Here is a 23,155-nt window from a genome sequence, read left to right as displayed (position 1 = left end):
TTAAGTGTCCCTCTCCTTTCTCTTATAAGGATACTCATACTTGTTGGATGTTGGAATTGCCCTAAATCCAGGATGATCTTATTTTGATCCTTAACCTATCTGCAGTGACCCTGTAAGGTCCCATTCACAGGTACTGGTGACCTGACACATCTTTTTGGAGGACACTACTGAATCCACGGCATCCTTTGAGCAGTCATGTGTGATGTGTACTTACCCCGATGGAAAGTAGACGTCCCCATCAGTGCTAACCGTGGTCACAGCAGTGGTGGTTGGTCCATGAGAGAAACGGCTCAGGCAGGGTGCAGTCTGGTCTTTGTGGTCCTCCAATAGGCTGATTGGGACATTTCTTATTCTCTTCCCCCAAGTGAAAGCCCCTCAGGGAAAAAACCAGAAGCCCTTTGTCTTTATCCTGGAGCCCAAGAAGCAGGGCGATCCTCCGGTGGAGTTTGCCACAGACAGGGTGGAGGAGCTCTTCGAGTGGTTTCAGAGCATCCGAGAGATCACCTGGAAGATTGACACCAAGGTAGGCACCTGCTCACCCGGGTGCAGGTGGGCCTGGCATTCTGAGGGCTCTGGCGCTCAGTTGAGACTGTGGGTGGGTCCAGGCAGCAGGATGAGCAGGCCCAGGTGCTACTCAGAATTCAGGAAGGAGACCAAGTGGGTTCAGACAATTGGAGCACCTCTTGTTAGAGAGAGGCAGGGATAGTGGAGGTGCCCTGGGAAGGTGGGTCTGGTTGTCTGGTTCGAACCCTCAGAAGGCTGAGTGCCTGCAGCAACGCTCAATGATGATGTCTATGCTGCCCTACATATCTTACCAAGGAAGTTACTGCCTTCCTCATTTTGAATATTTTGTTTCTAAGTGTCTTATAAAGCAGTCTGGATCCTCCCCACAGAAAATGTTCACTGAGCTCACCTGCCTGGACTTAGAATGGGCCCTGGGAACACAGCAAATCAGTGAGACCTGGTTCTTTCTGGTGGAGGAACTTCCCCTCTAGATGGGAATGACCTTTGCAGGGCTGTCCTACCTGAAGTACTAGTCTCTGGCTGGAAGTGTTTTGGGAAGGTGTGAGCTTCTGGATAAGCACAGGAGGTCTGGAATTGGGCAGACTGGAGTTTGCATCCTGGCAGGGCTGGACCCTGGGCAAGTAACCACACTTCTCTGGGCCTCAGTTTCCTTGTCTGCAAAATGAGAAGTCAAATTCCTAACTCACAAATACTTTATCACTGCCTTGTCATTATACCAGAGCGACATGGGAAAGTGCCACCCTGTCTTCGATGATGGAGTAAGGGCTGTCTGTTCTTGTGGTTGCAGAACTGGAAGGAAATTGTAGGGTTTCCCATGGACCCATTTGTTTCTAAGGTAGAACTTGACCCAAAGGGCTGATTAAAGCCTTCCTGGGGCCTCTTGTGCCCTGACTTCTGGCTAGAGTCAGTGAGTCTCTCCTCCAAGATAGTCACCCACCAGTGTCCAGGTCATTTTTTTCCCCTTGGGAGGGCCTCACATCTTGGCCAGTCCCTGGTCACGAGAGGATCCTTGACTCACTCATCTCTTCTGCAGGGAAGTGTCCTCTTTAGGAGACTTGGCAGAGGGGACCGGTCCATGGGTGCCCTCGCTGGTGGGGCATCGTCTTTCTCTGACCCAGGAACTCCTGGGGGCCTTCCCTAGGGCTCCTCATTCTTCCCATGGCTTTTCACACCACCAGCCATGGGGGAGGAACCATGAGCTTGTAGCCAGCTGCGCTGTCCTTCTGGCTTTCCCAATGAAACCATCTCTTCTGCCCTCCAGTGTCTCTGATGCCACAGTACAGCTCTGAGGCTCAGGGGGGTGCCACGACCCTGAGGTTTATTTGAAAAATCTCCAAATAGTGCATTCCAGCTCTCTGTATTTTGCTTAAAGTGGAAAAGTGTTATTTCCCTGGAAGGCTCTGTCTTCTCCCCTGCCTCACACCTCCTGTCCTGCGGCATAAAGGTTTCTGAAATGAAGCTGAGCTGTTCAAGGCTGCTGTTGGCGGCCTTTGGTCTACATTCCTCCCTAACTGGTTTTTATATTTACTGAGATTTCATGAGAATGATTTTTAAAGTCCTATTGTTACGTCTGAGGGGTAAAAAAACTGGGACAGTAGAGTTGATGGAGTTCCCGCACTGGGCATAGCTACCTCTTTTGGGGAGCTGGTGTTGGGGAGCAAAGGGAGAAGGCCCCATCCCACTCATGGGAAACCAGCGGCGGATAAACTCTCTGCTCACTGCCAGGACCTCTGCCTGTCCATAAGTGCCCACATTGTTACACGGTCTGTAGCCACCTCGTTGATGGCAGAGGGCAGTCACAAAATCCTTCTAGTTAGTGGGTTTCCAGAGCCTCACCAACTGTATCGTGACTTTGCATTCTGAGATGATGGCCTGAGGGGTGACAGCTGCAGGCCTGGAGAGTAACTGTCATGCAGTCTTTTTTTTTTTTTTTTGAGACAGAGTCTCACTCTGTTGCCCAGGCTACTCAACTTCTCTGTTAAATGGAGATAATTCTCCCTTTCAGGGTGTGGATTGACTTAGGTAAGATCCATCAAGTGCTTAGCCTGTGACACCTAGAGCTAAGCACCCCCCAAACAGTGACCATTATTATCTAAATATTCTCTCAAGGTCCCCCCTTGGCCAATAAAAGTCTGATAGAATTTGGGGAGGCCCAACAGGGTTGCCTGCTTTGGGGTGAAGTGAGAAGCTCATCCTTACATGCAAGGAGTTAGATTGGACGGTGGGTCTTCTGAAGGGAGGTACCTCCTGAGTCCATGGCACATGGCCTCGGCACTGAGTAGTGGTCCCCTTGGACAGACCCCTGATGGGCAGTCAGAGCTGGGGAGCAGGTGTGCAGGTTTTGAGGGTGCAGGGGATAGAGAGTTATGACAAGGATGCTGGGGTCCACAGAGCCCACGAGGATTTGAAGAACTAGAATTTGAGACACTCTAACAGTGTGGCTTTAGGGGAGGGTACAGGAGGCAGAGTTAAGGACAGAGGGGTGGTGACAGAGAAGAGCCCCCTTCCATCCTGACCTCAGCTATATTTGAGGGCTGTGGCCAGGATTGAGCTGGACACCAAAACCTCGTGGAAACAGCTTCGTCAAGAATTTTCACAGTAAGAGGAAGAAACGAGAGGGGCAGGGTTGACTTCGGGAAAGGAAAACATTCAACCATATTAAAGATCCGAGTGTGCAAGAAAGCAAAGTGGGGATGGAGGAGGAAAAATGCAGGGCGAGCTGGGAAGATGGGGTTTCTCAGGGGTGGGCACTAAAGACGGTGAACTCCAAACAGGAGAACAACATGAAGTACTGGGAGAAGAACCAGTCCATCGCCATCGAGCTCTCTGACCTGGTTGTCTACTGCAAACCAACCAGCAAAACCAAGGACAACTTAGGTAACATCTTTCCCAAGAATCTGCCCTATAACTGCAATGAAAACTTACTTCCTTTTGAATCTGATATTTTCAGAGAGGGCAGAGTGAGCGCATTCTCCTGTTCTTAACTGTCCCGGTAGATGGCCCCACCTTGGGTTTGTCCTCCGAGTGAGGGAGCTGGTGGAAGCAGCTTTTTTGGTGTATTAGTCCATTTTCATGCTGCTGATACACACATACCCAAGACTGAGTAATTTATAAGGAAAAAGAGGTTTAATGGACTCACAGTTCCACGTGGCCGAGGAGGCCTCACAATTATGGCAGAAGGTGAAAGGCACGTTTTATATGGCAGCAGACGAGAGAGAATGAGAACCACGTGACAGGGGAAACCCTTAGAAAACCATCAGATCTTGTGAGACTTATTCAGTACAACAACAGTACAGGGGAAACCATCCCCATGATTCAATTATCTCCCACCGGGTCCCTCCCAGAACATGTGGGAATTATGGGAGCCACAATTCAAGGTGAGATTTGGGTGGGGACACAGCCAAACCATATCACCCACTTAAGTGGGTGGATTTAGTTCTTATTGCTATTACCACAAACTTGGTGGCTGAAAACAACATTTATTCTTGCACCGTCCTGGAGGCCAGAGTCTGAAATCAGTATCGTAAGGTCAACATCAGGGCGTCAGCAGGGCTGTGCTCCCTCCAGAGGGGAAACCCATTCCCTTCTTCCAGTTTCTGGGGGCTGCTGGCATTCCTTGGCCTTCTTGTCTTCTGCTTCCCTGTTACAAGGACGCTTGTGATGCATTAGTTCCACCTGGATATTCCAGGATACGCCTCCCATTTCAAGCTCCTTAATCACACCTGCAAAGTCTGTTCTGCCATATAAAGTGACATGCATAGACTCCAAATATTAGGGCCTGGACATCTTTGGGGGCCATTAAAAAAAAAAAGGACCTTCTACCAAATTCTCCAGATAGCAAGCTTTTTGAAGATGCTGTACGTATTTTTTTCTTTGGGTGTTTTGAGCTGCTTCCGTATCTTTCATCTTAGAATAGAAGACCAGCCAGATAGTAGTAGACCCCTCAGTTAACTTACTGGGAGGCCAGTCCCTAGGAACCTCTACCTTCAGGGACTTAGCAGGCTCAGCATGTTGACTGCCTGGCTATCCCACCACAGCTGGATGGGAGGGAGCGAAGATGAGGCCTGTCCCCTTCCCTCTCCTCCTATTCTCCCTTCCCTGCACACGCACCCACCTCGCAACTCTACCTGTGGGCAGTGGCAGGTGATTTTCAGTTTGTTCATCTTGTGTCTGTGGTCTCTCTGGATCTTCCCCTCCCAAGATCTTCTCTTACCTAAAATGATTCCCATTCTCCCTCTTCTATAACTGTACCACTTTTGTGTTTTCTTGTTCAAGGATGGTGATAGTTTAAAAAAAAAAATAAATAAATTACAATAATTCTAGACTAAAAGGCAGTGGGAAAACTAGGCCCCTTTTTAATACTTGGAACCCCCAGAAGGCAAGACTCCACAGTGATACCAATTGGGACAATATCGTCAGAACCCCTTGAATGTCAAAGAGGGAGATTCCTGGTTTCCTTTTATAATCTGAGCATCCAGCTATTGCAGCAAACATTAAGAAAATGCACAGATGAGACACAGAAGTACTGATGACCTTTTTCTCTGTGTGCAGAAAATCCTGACTTCCGAGAAATCCGCTCCTTTGTGGAGACAAAGGCTGACAGCATCATCAGACAGAAGCCCGTCGACCTCCTGAAGTACAATCAAAAGGGCCTGACTCGCGTCTACCCAAAGGGACAAAGAGTTGACTCTTCAAACTACGACCCCTTCCGCCTCTGGCTGTGCGGTTCTCAGATGGTGGCACTCAATTTCCAGACAGCAGGTAAAGGCTGACTGAAGGTAGTCCCTTCCCTGCAAGGTGGTGGTGGCAATCACTCCAGGCCGAGTCACCTTGGGTCAGCAATGCCATGTGGTGTCGTCCGAGGGACTGCATAGTTCAGCAGAGTAATGGTTAGTATGAGGTCCAGCAGCTGAATGGAGGGATGAGAGGACCAGAGGGTGCTTGGCTTAGGCAGGCTTCGTGATTGTAAGTGACAGAAGCTGAGTTAGTCTGGCTTAGGAGAAAAAGAAAATGCATTAGTTTATGTAATTAAAGCATCTTTGGAGCTCTCTTCTCCAGGCCTGTTGCTGTGTGAGGGCTTTCTGCTCAGACTTTCTTCCAGAGACATTTACATGCTGGCATAACTAACATACACAAACTTCTGGACACAAAGTGGTCGCATAAATCATGCGGCTTTGTGCTTTTGTTGTTGTTATTTAAAACCTCTTTCGTGGGATCTATTCATCAGTAGCCTCCTTTACATTCTTTTTATAGCCGCATCGGATTCCATAGAATGGAACAATCATTTATTTAACAAGTCCCCGTGGAGGCACATGTAGGTATTCCCCATTATTTGCTGTCACAGACAGCACTGCCTTCTGTACCCTGACGTGAGTGTCATTCCACAGATGTAGGAACATGTCTATGGGACAGAATTCTCAGACCGGCAGGGTGGGTCAAACAGCACTTGCTTTTGATAAACTTTGCCCTGAAGAAAACCACTGAAGACATGCCTGCAGGTGTGCCTGAGCTAAGCCACGCTGCCAAACTGCCCTCCATAGAGATCGTGGGCAGGGATGCAAATAGGTGGAGGTTGGAGTACGCTCTTTTGGTATAACTTCGCTGAGTTTTGTTGAACTTTTTGCCGTTTGCACAACTGAGAGGTGAAAACTGATACATCGTCGTCCATTAGAGCTTCTTCTTGTAAGGGACATTAACCAGTTTTTCCCTTATTTAGGGAGCAGTGGCATTTTCTTTTCTGCAAACTATTTGTGCTTCTTACCCGATGTATCTACTGCAGTAGGTGTTTATAGCATAGATGTATCAGAAGTAAGAGGTTAAAAATTTATATTCACATATTTGTCATTTGAATTAAAATAGCCTACGCAATTTATTGCTACATAGACACTTTTAGCAAGTTTCAATGTTTTCTTTTATGATGCGGGATTTGGTGACATACTTGGAAAGGTGTTCCCCAGTCTGGGAGTTTGTTGTCTAGAAACCCTGTATTTTCTTTGAGTGAGATACCTATTTGAACAGGTGCCTCACATTAATTTGGGGAAAAGGTGTAATTCATTCCCCACCTAGGAACTCCTGGCCTATGAGGCCAGCATGCTCATGCCTGACTTACACGTGTTCACTTTCCTTCCCAGATAAGTACATGCAGATGAATCACGCGTTGTTTTCTCTCAATGGGCGCACGGGCTACGTTCTGCAGCCTGAGAGCATGAGGACAGAGAAATATGACCCGATGCCACCCGAGTCCCAGAGGAAGATCCTGATGACGCTGACGGTCAAGGTAAAGCCAGCCCTGCCTTCCTGCCAGGGGAGCCAGCTGCCCTCCCTGGGGGCTGGGCCAGTGCTGTCTTGAGAGCAGGGAACCCGTGTCTAGGGAGGCTTGTTGTCTTGTTTAAACAATCCCCATTCAGGCAGTGTTTGAGGATTGATCTTTCTTACAGTACACTCCAGGGTCGTTCTGGGAGAAGAAGGAAGGGAGGGGAAACGTCCTCAAACCCACTTGACCTTGTCCTCTGTAGGGGTGTGAGGTATGACCCTGTCTTTCTGGGATCCTGGTGAGGTCACCTCTGGCCGGAAAGAGAAAGAAAACATGGGAAACAGCCATTTGGTCTTAATGGAGAAGTTTTTTCCGATTCCAGGGCTTTGTAAAATTCATCTGACTCTCAGAGAAAGTGTTATTACTTTGTAAGAATTTTTGAAAAGTAGAGAAATGAATTGCGTTTCTCCTAAGATTAAGAGCGGGCGGATGGTAAGGGGAAGAAGCATACGTAAACACAGGCCTTTAAATACACAGCAGTTACCAAAAGAATGCCACGCTGTTCCTCAGCCTTTCCTGGGGGTGTGGAAATGCAGTGATTAAGCTCTGCCTTGATTAGAGGCACCTACTTGGGCATGGATGTGTGCATTCATGAGCTCAGGTGAGTTTTACCTGTTGAGTCAGGTGGCATATGGGGCCGAGACCCAGGCTGATGCTGAAGAACTGTGGGATCTACCACAGTCCACCTTCATCCACTGCAGAAGGTTGCTCCAGCTTCTCCAGTGAATCTGGGAAAATTAGGGCTGGCATTGAACTCATCCAGTGTCACTCTAGAACCCAGCTGCAATCCATGCTAGGCTGCCTGTTGAGGACCCCAGGGGGGTTCCAATGCTTCCCCCTTTGGTGTCCCAGGTTCTCGGTGCTCGCCATCTCCCCAAACTTGGACGAAGTATTGCCTGTCCCTTTGTAGAGGTAGAGATCTGTGGAGCCGAGTATGACAACAACAAGTTCAAGACGACGGTTGTGAGTAAGTCAGTCGCCTTGGCCCCTCTGCTTTTAAACGTCCGGCCAGTGAATCCTTTGTGGGAGTGCTCTTCGTGGGGGATTTTGCTATGCTCTTTAGTTGTCCCAGGATTTTCTTTCCTTCCTCTTGCCTACGTGGCTCAGCTTGAGGAGGGGATACATACAAAAGGCCACTTTCTGAAATCCTAAGACTTTCCCCAGTGCTGTTTGCCTGCCTGTAACTCAAGTCTGGAATCCTAGGTGAGGCTTTGACATTAGGTTGGTCCTCTCTGTGCAACAGCCCAATCTTATGAATCTCCTGAGTCAAAGGCCAAGAGGCAGAGACACAGAGAGGGGGGTGAACCTACATGGCTGACCTGACCCAGAGGATCAGCCTAACCTGGGGGATCTTAGCCCCTAGAGGGCAGGAGGGACAAGAGGAATGCTTGCTCTTCCAGGGAAAGCCAGGAGGGAACCGTGAATGGTGGGCCTTCTAAGGCACAGGATCCTTGCCCCTGGTAAAAAGTAGCCCATTGAACAACTCAGATGCTGACCAAGTAAACTGGCATTTATGGAGAGTGGCAGGATTGCTGCTTGCCTGCTCTGTGAGGCTGGGCTCTCCCCTGCCAGCTGTAGAACCCCCTGCTGGTGGATGTGTCTCCCAGGCTCTCTTCTCCCCTTTTTCTTTTCCAAAATCCACCTTCCTGCTCTGCAAACACTTCCCCCCTTCCCTTCTCCCTGATCCTGGGGCGGGGAGATGGGAGGTGGTCTCCTTCCTCTGCTCACCAAGGGACCAGCCTGCAACAGCAGCTTCCAGGATTGCTCAAGGTGGGGTTGGGGAGTGAAGATGATTATTCAGATTTTCTTAGATGTTGGCAAAGATGCATATTTATTTACATGGTTGCTAAGGGGATTCACAGCTGAAGGATGCAGAGATTGTCTTACCAGAAGGGGGCAGCTCCAACGTGGCCTCTAATGAGCTTCGATCTCCTTCCAGATGATAATGGCCTCAGCCCTATCTGGGCTCCAACACAGGAGAAGGTAACGTTTGAAATTTATGACCCAAACCTGGCATTTCTGCGCTTCGTGGTTTACGAAGAAGACATGTTCAGCGATCCCAACTTTCTTGCCCATGCCACTTACCCCATTAAAGCAATCAAATCAGGTAAGAGGCATTTTAATTAAGATGTTCAGTTTGGGCTGGCATTGTACTTTGGTTTGGCTGCTGGCTTCAAAAAGAAAGAAAAATCATTTTTTCCTGGTTTGGATGGAATCACTGTAAAACCGATTGGGTGGCTTGGAGAGCTGGTGCACATACAGCCTGTCGTGTGGCCCACAGGTGGGAGGAAGTGGCTGACAGGGGAGGCTATGCCCCTGGAAGTGGGATGTTTACAAGCAAAATTGGATTGTTTGTTAGTGGATTGTCAACCTGGCAGTGCAGTTTGATTTCATTTTGAAATATTACACGCGGTTTGCTTCTCCCTAGCCAGGGCTAAGTCTGGTTTGATCTCCCTCCTGCTCTCTGGCTGGCAGTGTGACAGGGTGGCAAGGGAGAGACCTTTGGCATCTTGTGGGGGGGAGTTACAATCTCGAGAGTCCAACTCCCCAAACCCTTCAGAATTCACCTTCTTCTTCTATAAAATTGGGTGGGTTAATATACTTCTTTGAATTGTTACAGTTTTCTTCCCTGCTGAAGAAAACACAGGACCCCTTCATGGTATAAGAAGGGTCATTTTGTATTTTTCTGCAACCAAGCCAAGCTGGGTCATACGACCAGCTCTTAAGAACCCTTTTGAACCCCAGATGACTGAGCCCCTCCTACACGGCTGAGATAGACACCTCCAGGTGAGGGGATTTGGGACCCTGCTGCTTCTAGAGCAAGTCATTTACAAAAACAAAAAAACTGGCTCTCCTTAGCTTCTACGTAGTTTCTCTAGTTTGCTTTCCCACTGGATTTTAGGTATAAGGTTTGACGAATAGGCCCTTGCTGGATGTTGAATTTTCCTTCTTCCTCTTCCTTTAGTATTTCTGATGCATGGTGCATGAGAGCATAGATTCTTCTGGATTCCTCAAGAGGTCACTGTTCCCTTGTTTTCTGAGGATCATTTTTCAAGATGACTGTCATTTTAGTTACTTACATAAAAATACAGTCTTTTGATGTTGTTTGGAAACCTGGGGCTCAATGAAGAGCTGAATTGGGTCTTTTTTGTTTTCAGACATTCCCTCAACTTCCACCTTTCTTTGTATAATATCATAAACCTGACCATTTCTGCTACTGGGCAGGAGCCCAATTTCTGAGCAGCAGGCATGCTAGAAAATCCAGGTGCTCGCCGGGCACGGTGGCTCACTCCTGTAATCCCAGCTACTTGGGAGGCTGAGGTTGCACCACTGCACTCCAGCCTGGGTGACAGAGCAAGACTCAAAAGAAAATGCAGGTTCCTGGACCCACCACAGGGTGCTGAGTCAGCCCAGGGTGGGGCCAAGGAATCTGCATCTTTAGGCAGCTCCCCAGATGATCCTTGGATGGCACTTTGACTAAACCCAACTATGTCAAGGCTGCCTATCTATCTTACCATTGAGGAAATGAATTCCTTAGTAAGTTAATAGATGAAACAAGACTTTGGGAAAATGTTTAAACTTTCTGATTTTTTTTTAGCACTCTAGAAATGTTCATTTTCATGAACATTGCTACTCTAGCAATAATAATGAGTATTCATTTGTAAGAGGCCTGATATTTGGCAACCCTTCTGGGTTAACTCACCCACACTGTAAACTACCTTTTTTTTTTTTTTTTTTTTTTTTTTTTTTTTTTGATGGAGTCTTGCTCTGTCGCTCAGGCTGGAGTGCAGTGGGTGACCTTGGCTCACTGTAACCTCTGCCTAAGCCTCCTCGGTAGCTGGGACTGCAGGTGCACACTACCACATCTGGCTAATTTTTGTATTTTTAGTAGAGATGGGGTTTTGCTATGTTGGTCTGAAAAAAGGTGATTGATGGGATTAAAGGTGTGAGCCACTGTGCCTGACCTATAAACTACTTTAAACCCAGCACTGATCAGGGCTGTGATTCCTTAATTTGCTTCTTTTAGATTAGTCTAATAAGGCTTAGGAATGACATCAGTTCTTCTGGTGCAGGAAGTGTAGCTTCTGGTACACCTTTATGTTCCTAGCCTTGATGCTGTAACAGATTTCTTTTTATGGTAACTGCCTGCCAGTTCCTCTACTGGACTCATCCAGCAGAGAGGGGCAGCTGTGCTGAAACCCCTTGGTTACCCCGACGTCCTGTTGAAGGATGAGGGCCATGAGCCTCATAACCCCTCCCAGTGCCTTGCAGAGATGTCAGAGTTGATGATGAAACCTCCTTACCTTAATGGGCATCAAAGTGTGTCAATTCATCTGCAGAATGCAATGACTTAGCTTGGAGATTTAGAAAAAACAAAGGTCAAAACCTCAAGGGAGATTAAAAATGTGACCTTGTCCTCCCCCGACTGTGAGATACTCTCAGCAGGGACCTTTCCTCACTTCTTTCTACCTCCTAGCAGTGCCTGGCACATCCATATTCATGGGAGGAATGAAATACAATGAACAGGAGGCATTGAGGGTCTTCCAAACTGAAAAAATAAACTTCACCCATTGTCATTAGAGATGCACGTAAGCTTTTAAACCAGCTGGAGCACAGGAAGGAAAGCAGCAGCCTTTATTGTGTTAGGTACCTTAAACTCTTTCTCTTTTACTCCTCACAGTAATCCTGTGAAAGGGGTTTTATCTTTGGTTTTAAAATTCTGAGCACTTCGAGGCCTAGAGACTATGACTTAACGTGCTCAAGGTCACACACCTGTAGGACCGGAGCTGAGATTCAAACCCAGGAATGTCTGATTTCGAGCCCCGTGTTCCCCTCTGCAGGCTGCCCTCTCGCTGGGCGCTCAAAGCCAGAGCATTGATCTTACTTTAAAAGGTGTCTGTATTTCCCTTTCCCCAGTGAAATGACTAGAAACAAGAAGAAGAAAAACAATTCTTTTTTTTTTTTTTTTTTTTTTTTTTTTATATAAGGAGGGCTGTCCAGTGCATGAAAACGGGACTTGGGCAGTGAGAGAAGGTACACAGAGCTGGAGACAGCTGGTCATGGGGGCAGAGCTCATGTCTCCGATTTAAGAGGCACATGCCTGGTGTCAGATAGTACTGTCTGGCCTGGAACGAGTGCAGGGGCTACCTGATAGCCTCTCGGAACACCATAGAGCAAACAGTCATTCCAGTTCATTCTAACAGTCAATCAGCAGCTAGACTGTATTAGTCCATTCTCACACTGCCATAAAGACATACCTGAGACTGGGTAATTTATAAAGAAAAGAGGTTTGATTGGCTCACAGTTCTGCAGGCTGTACAGGCTTTTGTTTCTGGGGAGGCCTCAGGAAATTTACAATCCTGGTAGAGGGGGAAACAAGCACATATTTACATGGCCAGCAGGAGGAAAAGAGAGCGAGTGAAGGGGGGAGGTACTACACACTTTTAAACAACCCCATCTCGTGAGAACTCACTATCATGAGAACAGCAAGTGGGAAGTCCACACCCATTATCCAGTCACCTCCCGCCAGGCCCCAGCTGCAACACTGGGGATCATAATTCAACATGAGATTTGGGTGGGGACACAGAGCCAAACCATAACATAGACTTATTCCCCACTGTCCACAGATTAGCTCATTAAAGATGCAGAATCTCAGGCCTCACCCCAGACTTCCCAAGTCAGAATCTGCGTTTTAACAAGATTCACAGATGATTCACATTTGCATTAATGTTGGCATATCACTGGCCTAGACTGCAAGAATTCTGACAGTCTCTATCAAGGCAAAAAACAAACTAGCAACAAAAATCACCTTGTAGCGGTAGGGAGAAATAGGTCAGAAAACTTCTTTACAGCAGTATATTCAATGAGAGCAATGTCCCCAAAACCCTACCAGGAAATGAGTGGCTATAAAACATTCAGGTTTTATACCCCCTCAAACTGTCACTCAAGTATAAAATCAAAGGATGGATGCTCTCAAACATGTACAGCTCAGGAATTCTGTGTCCCATGGGCTCATTTTGAAGAGAACAAAAGAGGACAAATTTAGCCAATGAAGGCATCCACAGAGTTCAGTAAGATGATGAGCATCCAGCCATTAAAAAATATAAATTTGTACATTTCCTTATGTATAAAATTGTGTATCAGAAGAGGAACACTGTAAACTAATACTGAGCTCTGGGTGGTGAGATGCATGCTGGGGAAAGTATATTGATGTCTTTGTCACACTTTGAATTGCATACATAAATAAGATGGATTGATGGGTGGATAAATACATGACAAAACAAGTGCAGTCGGCCTTCTGGATCTGTGGACTCAACCAACCAAGCTTGGGTTGAAAATATTTTTGAAAACATTATGTATCGAACATATACAGACTTCTTTCTTATTCCTTAATACAGTATAACAATTATTTACACTGTATTTATATTGTCTTGGGTATTACAGTAATCTAGAGATAATTTAAAGGATATGGGAGGATGTGCATAGGTTATATGCAAATACTACACCACTGAATTAATTATTTAGAGACAGGGTCTTCCCTCTGTCACTGAGGCTGATATTCAGTATTGTCAGTATTGTGTGATCATAGCTCACGGCAGCCTCAGACTCCTGGGCTCAAGCAATCCTCCTGCCTCAGTCTCCCTAGTAGCTGGGACTACGGGTGTGCATCACCGTGCCCAGCTAAATTTTTCATTTTATTTTATTTTTTGTAGAGATGGGGTCTTGCTGTGTTGCCTAGGCTAGTCTTGAACTCCTGGCTTCAAGTGATCCTCCTGCCTCGCCCTCCCCAAGTAGTAGGATTACAGGCATGAGCCACCATACTTGGCCAACTATGTCATTTAATGATTTTGGTATCTGGGGAAGTCCTGAATGAGTCCCCCATAGATATCAAGGGACAACTGTAGAGTAAAAGTTTCATACAATCTAGGTGGTGGGTATGTACAAGTATTCCTTGTAGTTTTTTTTTAGTGTTGCTCTATGTTTAAGAATTTTATATTAAAATGCCAGAAAAACATAAGCCTCCCTTTGTGGGAGAATTATGGTTACAAAATGGAATGCAAATATTATATACCATGTCCATACAGAAATGATAATACACCTTAGGGGTGTAAAAGGAGAAATTGGGGAGAGAAAAGGAACAGGTTTGTGTAAGAATGCGACCTTCCTCTTCATAAGCAGTGGAAAGTAAGAGATTCAGTGCATATTGTTTGAAGGTGATAAATCAACTGAGAGTATAAAATGTTGCAAGAGAAATAAGCCCAAAATCTGAATGGTGGAAGGCACAGAGGAAACAGTGGGAGTGTCCTATTTTGGGCATTACTTGTCTTGGAGAATCAGTAGATATGATGTAAATGTTTTCAAGACAAACTAGGACCACAGAAGCCATCTCTGAGATACAATGCTAACTGGTAAGGCACTATCATTTGTGATTAAAAGCAACTCAAACATATGCATAGGCAATCTTGGGAAAGATGCTGTTAACAATGGTTCCTTTTAGGACAGAGAGGAGGATTGGGTGGGAGTGACAGTTCTGTTTTAGCCCTGTGTTCTTTTATACTAAATTAAAACAAGCCAGCAAACCAACCTTTGAGATGTTGCCTTAAACATTACTGAATGGGGGTGGGAGAGATTCGGTTCCAACTTGCCCCCCTTCAGCCCCAAATAAAAAGAAACATTGAAATGACTGTGAAACACAGGTCCTAATTGTAAACAGGGAATGTCTTTAGGAGGAGGAAGATCAATACTGCTATGAACTACTAAGGGACAGAAAGATTTCCTCCCACTGGAAATCTTTAAAGATAAAACACACTCCCTGGTCCTGTGCTTGGTAAGGCTGTGAGTGGAGGAAATGGATGAGGATTCACTACTCTTTTGGTCTCAGGAGTATTTAAGGAATTGAACCACAGCTATAATCACTACACTCAATGTGGAATGTTCTGTGGGTTTTAATTTCTTCTGAGTGAATCATTTTTATTTCTAGATGGTAGATATTTTTAACCTTGCTTCCCTGTATGGACCAGTCAGTCATGGCTGCTGGCCTCTGTCCCTAACCATCAGGATAGGACCTCTGGCTTCCACAAAGTCAGCCCCCAGCATGGAACACTGACTTCTCTACTCTTTGAACTAGGCCTATGATCCCGAGGTAGCCTCCAAAAAAATCTAAGGTCTGACATTAATTACCTGCCTTTGCATTTTCCTCCTTGTTCTGCTTCAGGATTCAGGTCCGTTCCTCTGAAGAATGGGTACAGCGAGGACATAGAACTGGCTTCTCTCCTGGTTTTCTGTGAGATGCGGCCGGTACTGGTGAGTGGAGAAACACCAGTAAGGGTTCCCTGAACTATGCCTGCTGGTGAGGATAGAAACGGCCTATGAATACAATTGGCAGATGGACTTAAGCCCATTGAGAATTATCTAGCCCAAGCATGAGACATTATATAAGAATTCCTTTTTGCTAATTCCCCAGAGTGTCCTAGGTTTTCCCTCCCAGCATCCTCCTTTCCTGGAGAATCCTGTGTGACTCTGCGTAGGCAGTGTAGGAAAGGGTGCCGGTATTTGTAAGTTCCTCATAGTTTCACTTCAGCAAGAGCTAGGCCAGATGATGCCTTCCTAGATAGCCTCATCCTTTCTGGATGCTTTTTGGTGCCAGTGGGTCTTTAGGAATCCTATCAAAAAGCCTGATAGCCTCCAATCAAGTAGAATGACCATAAATTAATCACACCCCAAGCTGAGCATTTAGATGGAATCCATTTACAAATAAGGCAATCATGCACAGCTTTAGGTGAGTACCCTTTTCCTCCTTTATGCCAGAATTCTTTCCTTAGGATCAATACTCAGATATAGGATTAGTGACATCAATTAATTTAGCTGAATGGTAAAACTTTAAAACCTGGGCTTTAGCAGAAGCCTTAAACCAGTGAGCATGAAGACCCTTTGCTTAGTTAAGCTTATCCCTCCCCGGCTCACTGAAGATCTGGGATTTGTGCATGTATTGCGTGGGGAAACGGAACCAGTGCTGCTTCTCTCTACACATAAAACCCCTCCGCAGACATTTCGCAGAAATGTCAAGTGGTAAAAATGGTTTTAGATGGTGGTAGCGCAGCATCTGCCTAGGCCCGCTGCTCTGCAAGGCTGTTGTAAACAACCGGAAACATCATAAATAATTTAAGTGATTAGGTATCACCAGCAGCAGAGAAAATTAGTATATTTAAAAGAAAATTGTGTTGATGCAGATTTGACTTCCTTGATGAGGGAAGCTTAATGCCGGGGCTGCCACTGTAGGGAGTCACAGGCGTTGTGTGGGGTTCTAAATGGAAAGTCGACGCTCACGAATCTGCTTTCTGAAAGTTTTCTTTAGTTCAGCTGCTAGGTCTTGAGATTTCATTTAATTCCACATCTGTCACCTGGTTCTGTGCCACTCACAGGTGCAGCTCGGCATTTCTGTCCACGCTGGGATGAGGAGTCACTCTTGGAAGCCGAGCTGAATTGCATTCGGTAGACCTGGGCTTTCTCCTTAATGCCCACGGTCATACCTTTTATTTATCACCATATCCTCTGGAAGCCAGGGAGAAACTCTGGTAAACAGCCTCAAGACAGACTTTTCTGAGCAAATGATTGATTCAGTAAGGGCTAAGATGGAGTTTACTCATAAAACATTTGCTGAGAAAGAGTTTACTGCCCCAGAAAACTGTCAATAAGCACGTTAAACACCTTCTGAAGAAGCCATTTATATGTCACAATTACTTTATTAAGTCGCAGTCCTTTGTTAGCAGTGTGTTTAGTTTATAAGGAGTATTTTTAGCACCATTTTATTGCCTACTGTATTTTATTTAAGAAGTAAGGAAAGAAAGGTGGGGGAGTTGGAAAGAGTCCCCCAAATAGCCTGTATCTAATGACCATTACCATCTTGGTAGATTTCCATTGCCTTATGATTTTTTGTATATGATATTTCCACAGTCAGATTCATACAGGTGCCCTTTTCTACTTCACAGACGACTGTAAATGATTTTCAAAGCCATTGATGCCTGTTTCATCAGGTATGGGTCTGTAATTCACTTATTCTCCTACTAATGGAGAGTTAACCTGTTGGCGGTTTTTTACTTTATAAATAATATAGGTCTTCATGTAACATTTTCTGATTAAAAATTATTTCCCAAGGTTAGATACTTAGCAATGGAATAATAAATCAAAGAAAAAAGGAGCATGTATTTTTACCTGCATGTCAAATTGTTCTCTGCAAGTAAATAATTTCTCTTAAGTTGATGTATTATATCCAATCTTGCCATTAACTGGAATAGGCCTCCATGGGAATGATTTAACATGGTGAGATCCAGAAGAATGGGACTGGGGAAAAGAGGAAAGCTTAAATAGTCATCATCTTCCATGGGCAAACTGGCCATTTTTGGAGGGCACATTTGAGAAAACTGGCTGCCCCAGGACCTGTTTAGTACTGATCCTGGGTGGACTGGGTTCTGTTTTGTGCTGGGTAGGAGCTAACGTGCAAGGGGTAGAGAGGCCCTTCTTTAGAGTGAAAGAAAACCCAGGATGCTGTGCACTAGATTAAGGCTCATCCTAGAGCAGATGCGTGAATCCCTTTGTAGAAGAGTGCACATTTTAGAATCCTGGAGGTCCAGGACTGGCAGCTGCACTCTGGCACTGAGCTGGTCCTGGTTTTTGAGGTTGGGAAAGATTTCCTTACACTTGGGGAGACCCGGAGGGACACAGAGGCCCTCCTTATGCCTCATCAGCTAAAGTTGGTCAGTTTGCCTAATGCTGGCTCCAAAGAGCAAAAACTGCTGTGTTTAACATCCATGACCCAAGAGTTTGACATGACTGCTGAATAGACAAAACCATGAGCATGCAGTGGAAAAAGAGGAAGACAGACTAAGATACACACCTGGAACAGGTGGCTGGCAGTTGAAACTGAGCCAATGGAAGTCTCAGATGATGAGACACATACTCATAGGATCTTTCAAAGACATCCAAGTAGAGCACTGGAAAAAGCTTTCTGGAATTCCAAGAAAAGACCTGATTTGTTGCATTAAAAAATTCGGTATATAAAGAGATCTGCATTAGTGACACAAAAGATAATGTGAAGGAAATGTCTCACAATCTAGGGCAACCCCACCATGAGATGGAAAGAAAAGAAAAGGTGGGCTGGGAGGACAGATGCCAAGGACCTAATATGAAAGCATGTCCCAAAGGACAAAGTGAAACAGACGGTGGAGAGCTATTAATGAAATAGCAAATACAGGAAGTGTTTCTCTGATCTGCTGCTTGTGAGGGCCCACTTGGTTGCAGGTGGGATGAATAGAAAACACATCCATACCCTCAGTAATATTTTAGTAAAAATGTTAAGTTCCAAGGATAAATTAAAAAACCTGGACTTGCAACACACTAGTTGTGTATAAAGGAAACTGAATAAGTCTAATATCAGACTTGTCCTTTTTGGTGCTGAAACTAAAAGACTCCCAAATGGGTAGAATGTGGAGTAGGAAGACAGAATAATTGAGTGTCCAGCCTCCAACATGTCAAGGAATTTCAAGATATGCAATATTTTAGATATATCATGTATCGTACTCAAGGGAAATCTTGAGGCAGCCCCTGAATCAATGATATTTTAGTCAGAAAAGAAACTTTTAGATAGGGAGGTGAAAAGAGAGAAACCAGTGAATAATTAATTTTGCAGTACAATTACATCTTACAGGATGGTGACAGTGTGATAAAAATTTTGTCACGGTAAATATCAAATAAGGATTTTTGAATTGGAAGAAATATACCACAATAAAAAATGCCAATCAAAAGCTAAAAAATAATCAAGTATCAACAAAGCACAGGCATGGAAAGGTAAAATAAAGGTATCCTAAAGGGTATTTCAACTTTGATGACTGGGGAATCAGTCAGTAAATAAACTATACTACAGAGGGAGATTTAGTGCTACATTTGATGTTAAAGGAAACTGTGATTTTAGTTAGCATTGTTAAACTGAGGGTAATCACTGTCAGAATTGAAAAGCAGAGAAGAAATAAGGAAAAAAGGAGATCAACATAAACTTGACCAAGAGAGTAAAAATAAGGCAAAGAATCAGAAGAAATTAAAGCAAAGTAAAATGTGTAGTAATTGAAGTGAAATGGATAAGAACTTATATTTAATTTGGTGAATGGGCTGAATCCTCCTATTAGAAAAGAAATCTAACTGCAGTGTTTACAAGAATAGGCCTAAAGGCAAGGTAAGTAAAACAAATAGGAATGGATGGAAGAGTTACTAGGAAAATTGGGAAGGAAAAGTTAACATCAAACTAGAATTTACGATCAGAAGTACTACAGTGTATTAAGACGAACAATATGTGATAAAATGCTTGTTTTCTAAAGGGATATAAAAGTTATTAGCAAATAGCATAGTACTTAAGTATATAAGACAAAAGTTCCTACAAATAGAAAGACAACTGTATAAAGAAAAAATCTTTCAGGATTTGGAAAGTCTTTTATATAGGAAATCAGCAAAGACATAATATCAAAATAATTTGCCTTAAGAAATATACAACTTTGTGTCCTACAAATGGATAATATACACTGTTTTCTTCTGTCTCAAACTTTATAAATTTGATTGCATTGTTAGAAAACTTTAATACATTTTTTAAAAATAATGATTTCATAAGTCATTGGCTATAACTTGACAAGATTCAAAAGATACAAAAGATGGCAAAATTGCTCATAATTTGAAGATAATAATGTTCTAAATATACTAAAACAAGTAAATTACTTAGAAAGTAAAACATTTATGCCATAGTTGCATTTAGAAGGGGAAAGTGCTTGCCTTAAAACTTCACAAAGACTGAAGACATATGTACTGCTAAGTATTCATCTTCAGAACTTTTAAAACACCAATAAAATAGAACAAAGGAATAAAATAAGGATAGAAAGAATAAACATTCTGGTTTATAAAAAAGGCCAAATTTTGTTTTGAGACAGTGTTTTTTTCTGTCACCCAGGCTGGAGTACATTGGTGTGATCATGGCTCACTGCAGCCTTGACCTCCTGGGCTCAAGTGATCTTCCTGAGTAGCTGGGACTACAAGCATATGCCACTATGCCTGGCTAATTTAAAAATTGTGTGTGTGTGTGTGTGTGTGGAGACAGGGCCCTGCTTTGCTGCCTAGGCTGCTCTCAGATCCTCCTGCCTTAGCCTCCCCAAGTGCTGGAATTACATGTGTCAGCCACTGTGTCCAGCCCTCAAAAGACCAGTTAAACTCCTTGCCTACTTAATAAAAGAACAAAGAGGAAAAACATGTAAGAGTAAATACTGGAAAGGAGACTGAACCCCAAATAATAAACTAGAGCAAATGGATGTTACCTTAAAGAATGTAAACAGGCTAAAATTGTTCTGAAAAGCAGTAGAAAAGTTAAAACACCTATTAGATAAAACAGGTTTAGGATCTAGATGCTTTTATAGCTTAGTTTTGTCTTCATTTAAGTAATGTAATTCCAACTTTACTCCACCAAAGAAAGAAGAACAATGGAAATCCTTCCCCTGTCTTGAAGCTATACAACTTTCGTATCAAAACTGGAGAAAGATAGTACCCCTAGCCTTCCCCTAACCTCATTCAGCTGTAGATCAATGTCATGTGTGAATATAGATGTTAAACTTCAAAAAATTGCAAATGTCCAGCTGTTTACTAGAAGAGCAATATATTACAACTAAGCATTTATTCTGGAATGCAAGGATGGTTTAACACTGGCAGAGTTAGCAACAAATTAACTATGAAAAAAGCATAAACTAGTAGGTGCCATAAACGTAAACAGCCAAATGAAATAATCAATCAGTTTAATTGTAGAAAAAAGGTTGAGTGATCTCTAGTCTATACAAATTTAAACTGTACAAGGCTGTCCTAACAAACAGAAATGTGGTGTGGAAGGAAGGGACAAATGGGAAATCCCGTTTGTGATATTGACAAAAACCGCAATATTTAGGAGTAATTTAAATAAAGGTACAGAACTTATATAAGAAAAAACAAAATCTTATTAAAAAACAAAACACCATGTGAACAAGTAGAAATTTATACCAACCCTTCCAAAATTAATGTTTGATTGGAATTGGAGGTATCAATGTAAACTCAAGTTACATATATATTTATATATTCATACATAGATACATCAATAAATGTGTGTGTTTACATGTTACTACAAATACATACATATCCTAGCTCACTCTGCTGAGTGCCTAGAACTTATGACACCCCAGTCATTGGTTTCTCAATTCCAGATATTGCTAAATATCATATTCCAATAAAAAGAAATCAGGGCTCCTTAGAGAAGTGGTTGATTTCCAGACTTGGGATAAATAAAATATAAAAAGGACCTGGAGCATGTTAACATTTCAGTAAATAAAGAAGTGCTAAATAAATGGTGGAACCACATCAAAGGGGCCTAGGAACCAACCAGGGAGAGCTCCCAATGGCCACAGCTGGAACAATTTGCATAGCAAACTAATGATAATATTGGATTCTAGCACACGGAATGAAATAGCCACATGTCTGTGAATGAATGAATACATGAGAGAGAAGAGATAGCTCTTCCTTACCAATGAATTCTGATTAATAAATGTAGAAGGAATGAGGGAACTAGAAAATCACTATTGAAACAGCATAGTACTAACTGCTGCAGTAAGCCCTACTGATGAATGCTAAATGAAAGTTGGAGGAGAAATATATTTCCATTGTCCCAAAAGTGTCTTCTGCCAAGAAATTTATCAATTAGAAAGAAAAAAATAGCAGCTTTACAGTGGACAGACCTTGCAGGCACCACCTTAATCAGATGATCAATGTTACCAACCACCCGGAATAAGGCACGTTGAAATCACGTACTTCCTGATGTGAGACGCTGAGAAGGGTACATTGCTTCTGTGACATTCTTGCCAAAAGTGCATCGCCTCAAACAAATTATAAGAAGACACCAGACAAATAAAAGTTGCTGGACATTCATACAAAATAACTGACTAGTACTCTTCCAAAGTGTCCTGAGGGAGGAATGAGGAAACCTTACAGATTGTAGGAGACTAAGGCAGCACAATGACTAAAGGTTCTGTGTGATCCCGGATTGGATGTGGGAACAGGAAAAGGAAGTTGGTAGAAAACCCAGTGAAATATGAGTAAGATCTGTAGTTTTAGTATTGCACCGATATTAATTTCTTGGTTTTGATACTTGTACTGTGGTTGTGTGAGATGTTAACACTGTGGAGTCCAGGTGTTTGGGGTGTGTGAGAACACTGTACTATTACTGTACCTTTTTTGTAAGCTTAAACTTCCAACATAAAACAATTTAAAAGGTATTGGTGGGGGAAAAACTTTATTTTTTGTGTATTTTTTCCCCCCAGGAAACGGGGGGAAAAAAAAAAAAACTAAAGGCAGAGAATGCCATAAAGATTTTGTCTCAGGCCAGGTAAAACTTATTACCAAAGGATTTCTTTATTTTCTAATACAACAAAGTAAATTTTTAAGTGAAAACTCAGACTCAAAAGAAATCCACGAAATAAGTATCACAAAATGCTTTCTCTTGACTAGAGTGGTGGTTCCTCAAGTCAAGAGGGCTGGTTCATTTGCTGTAGAATTATTCACTAAACTGTTTCTATGTTTTATGTTCTTTTCTGAATGTGCATTATATCTCATATATAAACAGTGTACCCAGGACTACAGTATGTAGCTGCAAATATTTTGGCACTGAGAAAAGTCGATAAAGGGCTGCAGTTATAGAAGCATTCATAGAAAAGGTGAATTTTGAACTTGCACCCGAATAACAAATACTCATTATATAGAATAAAACAACAGAAGCTATTTTCTTCTAGGTTCAGACAAGGGAAAGAGAGACCTTTCATGGTATAGTATTAAGACTTAAATGGGGTTTTCATTTTGCTTTATTTTTTGAGACAGGGTCTCATTGTCTTGCCCAGGCTGGAGTACAGTGGCATGATTGTGGCTCACTGCAGCCTTAACCTCCTGGGCTCATGTGATCTTACCCTCTCAGCCTCCTGAATAGCTGCGAGTACAGGGTATGCCACCATGCCTGACTAATTTATTTTTTTATAGTAACAGGGTCCCGCTATGTTGCCCAGGCTGGTCTTGAACTCCTGGTCAAGCAATCCTCCCACCTCAGCCTCCCAAAGTGCTGGGGATTACAGGCCTGAGGCACTGCGCCCAGTGACTTTATTCTTTTTTTCTTTTTTTCTTTTTTTTTAACTTTTCTGTGAACTTTTTATTCTGTGAAATTTTACTTTAAGTTCCAGGATACAAGTGCAGAACGTGTAGGTTTATTACATAGGTATACGT

At 43.5% G+C, this 23,155-nt stretch overlaps 1 protein-coding gene across 4 annotated transcripts in view; it reads left to right on the top strand.

Annotated features, from left to right (window-relative positions):
* Positions 1–23,155, top strand: part of PLCG2 (phospholipase C gamma 2) — a 186,722-nt gene that overhangs the window by 151,637 nt on the left and 11,930 nt on the right. For all 4 annotated transcript variants that reach the window (XM_058440446.1, XM_032156340.2, XM_032156341.2 and 1 more), the window contains 7 exons: positions 366–523; positions 3,300–3,402; positions 5,077–5,286; positions 6,657–6,802; positions 7,691–7,805; positions 8,778–8,945; positions 15,054–15,142. In XM_058440446.1, the coding sequence (XP_058296429.1) occupies positions 366–523; positions 3,300–3,402; positions 5,077–5,286; positions 6,657–6,802; positions 7,691–7,805; positions 8,778–8,945; positions 15,054–15,142 (989 nt within the window). The remainder of the gene's footprint in view (positions 1–365; positions 524–3,299; positions 3,403–5,076; positions 5,287–6,656; positions 6,803–7,690; positions 7,806–8,777; positions 8,946–15,053; positions 15,143–23,155) is intronic.

Source organism: Hylobates moloch, unplaced genomic scaffold (genome assembly GCF_009828535.3).
Source record: "Hylobates moloch isolate HMO894 unplaced genomic scaffold, HMol_V3 SCAFFOLD_6, whole genome shotgun sequence".
Lineage (NCBI taxonomy): Eukaryota > Metazoa > Chordata > Mammalia > Primates > Hylobatidae > Hylobates > Hylobates moloch.
This window is presented reverse-complemented; position numbering and strand designations above follow the sequence as displayed.